General features: G+C 39.2%; 1 protein-coding gene across 2 annotated transcripts in view; it reads left to right on the top strand.

The window, feature by feature from the left end:
• Nucleotides 1-337: 337 nt before the first annotated feature.
• Nucleotides 338-8,260, top strand: part of LOC124612494 (transcription factor 25) — a 136,492-nt gene continuing 128,569 nt past the window's right edge. For both annotated transcript variants that reach the window (XM_047140732.1, XM_047140731.1), the window contains exon 1: nt 338-647. In XM_047140732.1, the coding sequence (XP_046996688.1) occupies nt 510-647 (138 nt within the window). In that variant the 5' untranslated portion in view covers nt 338-509. The remainder of the gene's footprint in view (nt 648-8,260) is intronic.

The raw sequence follows: 8,260 nt of genomic DNA, 5'->3' as shown, positions 1-8,260 counted from the left end.
CTTTCCATTATAGTTCTGAGGAAGAAGATACACAAGGTAACTGCCGAAAGTCGGGGTGTCTCTTATGGCTCATCAGAGGAATCGGTAGTAGGGCTTTTACTTATCCGAGAATCACTTTTACAAGCGTATGGAACATTCATGGGCTTATCCTACAATTTACGAACAAGGAAAAATATAATTAATACAGGTATTTACATACTTATAGATCTAATTTGAAAGGGTGAAAGATGAGTGATCAAGATATTTTGAAATTTCGATGTATAATGTTAAAATCAGTAACTTCAGGTGCTATCCTCGTGTGTAAGTCGATTGTTGTTGCTGAAACGTCAGTAAGCAGAGATATTAAACACATTCGTAAAGTATTCGCGGAGAATTTAGAAATCAGTTCGTGGTTGTGGTTTGTGGAAATGTGCAGGTTCCTAACATCAATTTTTTTTTAAATATGTGGATAACACAATGATTTGATACATATTTGAAGGGATGAGCAGTCTACAAAAGTTGATTCCAGGATGTCGTCGCGAGTATTAAGAAAGTTACGTGGTGACGAGAACTTTGAAGAACCAGCTGCAAACAGCGAAGCAGAACTTGATGTGACTGTTGGAGGAGGGGCGAAAAGGAAAGATTTCAATGTAAATCCATATGATTTAGTAAGTATCTCGCCGAAATCTATGCGTATTGTTGTGTAATGTTTGGTGGTAATCACTTCCATACGCTGTTTGTAATAGTAAACAAAATCCTAGAAATCATATTTCGAGACGTACCGTAATGTATCAACCGGTCATTTACTTGTAGGCATAACAACAATGCTTTCCAAAACACATTGACAGAGCATATTGAATACTGAAATTAACCAGCTGGCAATCTACAAACTGCTGTTCAGTATCGAAAAAATATTTTCTTTTTGTAAGCTGTATGTTTAAGCTGGAGTGCTGGAAACTGCGCTACGAGGAAATCGTGATTCATTCTACCATGGTTTATGAATCCATATTTGGTCAGCTTCAGCAGAATTATTTTTTTACATTCAATATATAATGAGGAGCATGTGATTCGAAACCTAGCAGCTAGTCGTTTGATTTTGGAAGGTGGTAATCTCTGGAACAAAACATTTTCCTTGTCACATTTTTTAATCAACTGCTGGATGATTTTCCACACTAACACCTTGACCATGGTAAATGAAATAGTAAGAATGCATTCCACAATGCGTAGTTTACTGAAGAATTGCCCTGACATGTTAAAATTATTTGCTTGACTGTGTTTCTCACAGTCATTGGTGCTGTCCAAAGAGCCATTTAGCTCTCCTCACCACCAGAATCAAACTGTAGCTATCCTAATCCATTCCACAAATTTTAATGCATCTTCATTTTGCATATCACATGGCTAGAACATGATAGTGGACTCACCTTGCCTTTTGGCTTAATGACAATTTGATCTGCAGCATTTCCTGAATGATTGAAATGTGATAGATTGTGAGCTGACAAAGCCAGTGAATCTGAATGCAAAATAAATATTTTGGTAACTTATTGACATGTAGTGTAGCCTGATGCAGTAGGGTTAATAGGTTCTGTAGATTGTAATAGGTGCAAATTCGCTTTATGTATTGTAATTTGTTGTCCTACGTTGATACAGCTTGCAAGTCTACATTTTATATAGGCTAGTATGTGTCTGTTCTCTTCTTTAGCTACTGGACCTACCTTTTGGGGAAAAGTTCACATTGTTTCCTCTAAGCTTCTTACTTATTGAAGACGTACCAAAATTTTGATAAACATTTTATTGACAACATCTAACGCTGTCGTGTTACTATTTCACAGACACAACAAATAGGCATTTGTAGGTTTATTTCTGACATGTGACGGAGTTTTAAATTGGAGGATGTTTGCCTTTACAGCCAGGCAACTATTTCCATAGTTGTTTTGAGAATTTAGTTTTGGACTCCACTGTCCCAATAATTGCACTTTCGTGGTGTTTCTGCTGAGTAATGAAACTTTGTTATTATTAAGAAAGGCTAAAAACATGTTACAACATTCATTGACATGTGAGCAGTTATAGCATTCCTAAGGCTCACAGATTAGTCATACTGACTTTGGGGAAGACAGTGACTGTCTTGCTAATGGAATTAGTTCATTGCATTTTTCAACTTAGAACTATAGAAATTTTTGCGGCATGAAACTGAAAAATACAATGAAAACATTCTATCTACAGTTCTCACCCCACATCAGATTTTCATTGTTTTTGATACATAGTATTGTACTTTCCTTACACAGGTAGAACTGTACTTCAGCATCACTGCTAAGGCTAAATGAATTTTTAAAAATTGAGAGTACTGTTGACTAGTGTGGCTCCACATTGTACTATTTGTATTTAGAAATTGTTATTTTACTGAGTTTTTGAGGATTTGGAGAATGGTAGTTACTAAATTACCAGAACACTGTGACCACAGAACAACAAAATTGTCTGAATGTGTGCCATAAAGAGATAAAGATTAGTGAAGAAATGTATCTTTGAAACAGTTTGTACATGAACTTGCATCCTCATGAATCACAGGATGTACACTTTCCAAATGAGACATTTAGGCACTTCTTACTATCCAACTCAGTGCTTTAGTTGCACATCTGTTTATATTTAGTATTTTCACTCTTGTTGTACAGTGTTAGACACACAGTCTAGTAATAACAAATCACTGTATCGTGTTGTGAAAACAGCAGAAATAAGTAGGTAAAGTCTGATGAACACTCCTGCTAAACATTGTTAGTTGGTTAGTGATTGACCAACTGGATTAGTCCATTCATGAGCAGCAGAGGTAAAATCAGTTTCTAGTCATCCCCTTTTATTTTTTGCATCATTTCATATCAAATGGTTTCCCTCAAATCAGCCAGAGATTTTCTTTCACAAATGACGTGTCGTATCGCTGGGTGCTCCTGTCGGGTAGACCGGACACCTGGTGCAAGTCTAGTTTACGCCACTTCAGCGGCTTGCACGTTAATGGTAATGAGATGGTGGTGGTGATGATGATGATGATGATTACAACAAAATACCCAGTCCCTGAGCGGAGAAAATCTCTGACCCAGCCGGGCATTGAACCTGGGCCCCATGGCATGCCATTCCATCGCGCTGACGACAAACCTGTCCATCCAAATTTATGTTCCACCTCTAATGATCTCGTTGTTGATGGTGCATAACACTTTTAATATCCCACTCTTTCCCCCCCCCCCCCCCCCCCCCCCCCCCCATGAACCATGGACCTTGCCATTGGTGGGGAGGCTTGCGTGCCTCAGCGATACAGATGGCCGTATCGTAGGTGCAACCACAACGGAGGGGTATCTGTAGAGAGGCCAGCAAACGTGTGGTTCCTTTTCAGTAATTGCAGGGGCAACAGTCTGGATGATTGACTGATCTGGCCTTGTAACATTAACCAAAACTGCCTTGCTGTGCTGGTACTGCGAACGGCTGAAAGCAAGGGGAAACTACAGCCGTAATTTTTCCCGAGGGCATGCAGCTTTACTGTATGGTTAAATGATAATGGCTTCCTCTCAGGTAAAATATTCTGGAGGTAAAATTGTACCCCATTCGGATCTCCAAGTGGGGCTACTCAGGAAGATGTCGTTACCAGGAGGAAGAAAAATTGTGTTCTATGGATTTGAGCGTGGAATGTCAGATTCCTTAATTGAGCAGGTAGGTTAGAAAATTTAAAAAGGGAAATGGATAGCTTAAAGTTAGATATTGTGGGACTTAGTGAAGTTCGGTGGCAGGAGGAACAAGACTTTTGGTCAGGTGAATACAGGGTTATAAATACAAAATCAAATAGGGGTAATGCAGGAGTAGGTTTAATAATGAATAAAAGAATAGGAGTGCGGGTAAGCTGCTATAAACAGCATAGTGAACGCATTATTGTGGCCAAGATAGACACGAAGCCCATGCCTACTGCAGTAGTACAAGTTTATATGGCAACTGGCACTGCAGATGATGAAGTAATTGATGAAATGTATGATGATATAAAAGAAATTATTCAGGTAGTGAAGGGAGACGAAAATTTAATAGTCATGGGTGACTGGAATTCGAGAGTAGGAAAAGGGAGAGAAGGAAACATAGTGGGTGAATATGAATTGGGGGGAGAGAAATGAAAGAGGAGGCCATCTGGTAGAATTTTGCACAGAGTATAACTTAATCATAGCTAACACTTGGTTCAAGAATCATAAAAGAAGGTTGTATACATGGAAGAATCCTGGAGATACTAAAAGGTATCAGATAGATTATATAATGGTAAGACAGAGATTTAGGAACCAGGTTTTAAACTGTAAGACATTTCCAGGGGCAGATGTGGACTCTGACCACAATCTATTGGTTATGAACTGTAGATTAAAACTGAAGAAACCGAAAAAAGGTGGGAATTTAAGAAGATGGGATCTGGATAAACTGACTAAACCAGAGGTTGTACAGAGATTCAGGGAGAGCATAAGGGAACAATTGACAGGAATGGGGGAAAGAAATACAGTAGAAGAAGAATGGGTAGCTCTGAGGGATGAAGTTGTGAAGGGAGCAGAGGATCAAGTAGGTAAAAAGACAAGGGCTAGTAGAAATCCTTGTGTAACAGAAGAAATATTGAATTTAACTGATGAAAGGAGAAAATATAAAATGCAGTAAATGAAGCAGGCAAAAAGGAATATAAACGTCTCAAAAATGAGATCGACAGGAAGTGCAAAATGGCTAAGCAGGGATGGCTAGAGGACAAATGTAAGGATGTAGAGGCTTATCTCACTAGGCGTAAGATAGATACTGCCTACAGGAAATTTAGAGAGACCTTTGGAGAAAAGAGAGCCACTTGTATGAATATCAAGAGCTCAGGTGGAAACCCAGTTCTATGAAAAGAAGGGAATGCAGCAAGGTGGCCGGCCGCGGTGGCCGAGCAGTTCTAGGTGTGGAGTCCGGAGCCGTGCGACTGCTATGGTCGCAGGTTCGAATCCTGCCTCGGGCATGGATGTGTGTGCTGTCCTTAGGTTAGTTAGGTTTAAGTAGTTCTGAGTTCTAGAGGACTGATGACCTCAGCTGTTAAGTCCCATAGTGCCCAGAGCCATTTGAGCAGCAAGGTGGAAGGAGTACATAGAGGGTCTGTACAAGGGCGATGTACTTGAGGACAATATTATGGAAATTGAAGAGGATGTAGATGAAGATGAAATGGGAGATATGATACTGTGTGAAGAGCTTGACAGAGCACTGAAAGACCTGAGTCGAAACAAGTCCCCGGGAGTAGACAACATTCCATTAGAACTACTGACAGCCTTAGGAGAGCCAGTCCTGACAAAACTCTACCATCTGGTGAGCAAGATGTACGAGACAGGTGAAATACCCTCAGACTTCAAGAAGAATATAATAATTCCAATCCCAAAGAAATCAGGTGTTGACAGATGTGAAAATTACCGAACTAACACGAATTCTTTACAGATGAATGGAAAAACTGGTAGAAGCTGACCTCGTGGAAGATCAGTTTGGATTCCGCAGAAATGCTGGAACACGTGAGGCAATACTGACCCTACGACTTATCTTAGAAAATAGATTAAGGAAAGGCAAACCTACGTTTCTAGCATTTGTAGACTTGGAGAAAGCTTTTCACAATGTTGACTGGAATATTCTCTTTCAAATTCTAAAGGTGGCAGCGGTAAAATACAGGGAGCAAAAGGCTATTTACAATTTGTACAGAAACCAGATGGCAGTTATAAGAGTCGAGGGGCATGAAAGGGAAGCAGCGGTTGAGAAGGGAGTGAGACAGGGTTGTAGCCTGTCCCCGATGTTATTCAATCTGTTTATTGAGCAAGCAGTAAGGGAGACAAAAGAAAAATTCGGAGTAGGTATTAAAATCCATGGAGAAGAAATAAAAATGTTGAGGTTCGCCGATGACATTGTAATTCTGTCAGACAGCAAAGGACTTGGGAGAGCAATTGAACGGAATGGACAGTGTCTTGAAAGGAGGATATAAGATGAACATCAACAAAAGCAAGACGAGGATAATGGAATGTAGTCGAATTAAGTCGGGTGATGCTGAGGGAATTAGATTAGGAAATGAGTTACTTAAAGTAGTAAAGGAGTTTTGCTATTTGGGGAGCAAAGTAACTGATGATGGTCGAAGTAGAGAGGATATCAAATGTAGACTGGCAATGGCAAGGAATGCGTTTCTGAAGAAGAGAAATTTGTTAACATCAAGTATAGATTTAGGTGTCAGGAAGTCGTTTCTGAAAGTATTTGTATGGAGTGTAGCCATGTATGGAAGTGAAACATGGAAGATAAATAGTTTGGACAAGAAGAGAATAGAAGCTTTTGAAATGTGGTGCTACAGAAGAATGCTGAAGATTAGATGGGTAGATCACATAAGTAATGAGGAGGTATTGAATAGAATTAGGGAGAAGAGGAATTTGTGGCACAACTTGACAAGAAGAAGGGACCGGTTGGTAGGACATGTTCTGAGGCATCAAGGGATCACCAATTTAGCATTGGAGGGCAGCGTGGTGGGTAAAAATCGTAGAGGGAGACCAAGAGATGAATACACTAAGCAGATTCAGAAGGATGTAGGTTGCAGTAAGTACTGGGATATGAAGCTTGCACAGGATAGAGTAGCATGGAGAGCTGCATCAAACCAGTCTCAGGACTGAAGACAACAACAACAACAACAACAACGTTTATTTTTATTCATTTTATACATATTTTTTAAATTTAGGTAGATGTTTGTAAATAGCACGATAATGGTGTATCATAATGATATGGAACTTGTTTCAGAGAATATTCCACTTAAGTGATACTTGTTTATTGGAGCATACTGTCTGCCAATGAGTGTGATATGTACAGTTTAGTAACAGCTATTAAACAAGTCAGTTAAAATGTCTCCCAGAAAATATAGTAAGTGTACATTTCGGATATAGAGGAATATTCAATACTAGTCATTGGCCTCAACCAGTGACATAATGTTAATGGCTGCTGTGACATCACATTTTGGCTTGTATTTTCACGGTTTGTTTGTTAAAGGGCAAGGCTAACGATTTTGAAAGCAAAAGACATGGTTTTACTGACAGATTGATTTTTAGCGTAACCTGAGGTTTAGGTTAGTTTGAGAGGTGACACTTAGGTTGTGAGACGGCAAAGCCAGTTAATGTATTAGCAAAAAAATCTTGGCTGGGGCAGCAGACTGATCTGTAACTTACCTTGCTTGAAAAAAAATCACCACGGATATGACGATCCAGTCACCATGATGTTTGTGATGTTTGTTGTATTTCTCCATCACTGATCAAAGCTGATGATTAATATTGAATATTGCCCTTTATCCTACATGTCATAATTAAAAACTGGCTGAGTCTGTAGCCTATCTCCACAAGTGCATAACCATTGTAACATATGGATTCACACACACAGTGACCATTGGCAAATTATTGTGTTCAAATGATTACATTCTTTGTGGCAGGATTGGAGAAAGCAAATTGACTAAAGTCAGCCTCACACTGATGTCCAGCAGCAGTTGAAATAGTGAATTAAGTAAAGATTGTAGAGTGAAAGAAACGAAGACAGTTCAAGCATTGTTTGTACATCACTCGGTCATAAGATGGCAGAATAAACACGAGAAAATCTACAATCTTCAAATTATGACAAAGTATTTTTTGTTTATAGTTCCCAAATACAACAAAAAATTAAATAATTAGTTATCACAGAGGATACGAAACCTGTAGCCCGTTACTGCGTGATATCGGAGAGCTGGAGGATATGCGATATGGGAAGTAGATACAGGGTGATCACTCAAAACACACTTCACCATCAACAGAAGCTTACTCACAGTCATCGTCCATTTGCACAATTTGTGGATGAAACAGGGAAGGTATAAAACACAGCATCACAAAAACTAACTAAATACTGAATTGACAAAATCGGTCAACCTGTGGCCATATATAACTACTGATGGAACACTAACCACCCTAATGCAGGTAAACCAAACATACGATACCCACCACTGGCAATCCAACATACTTACCAATACACAACTATACACACAGTCCCACATACTGTACATACTACGATAATGTATAATTACAAGGAACGTTTAATAAGTAAAGCAACACAGTTTGTTTTTCTCAGGCAGTTTTGGGTGAGTAAAAGGGCAATTTATTGTGTGGTATCATATAATGTTCCTGCTTCAGCCTCTACGGTTTTATGACATTCCAATAGCTGGTGGCACTATATGTAGGATTCAAAATGGTGTCTATAACATAGGTGCGTTCCAAGCAGAGAG

Source organism: Schistocerca americana, chromosome 4 (assembly GCF_021461395.2).
Source record: "Schistocerca americana isolate TAMUIC-IGC-003095 chromosome 4, iqSchAmer2.1, whole genome shotgun sequence".
In the NCBI taxonomy this organism is placed as follows: domain Eukaryota; kingdom Metazoa; phylum Arthropoda; class Insecta; order Orthoptera; family Acrididae; genus Schistocerca; species Schistocerca americana.
Note: the sequence above shows the minus strand (reverse complement) of the source record. Positions and strands in the feature narration are given on the sequence as shown.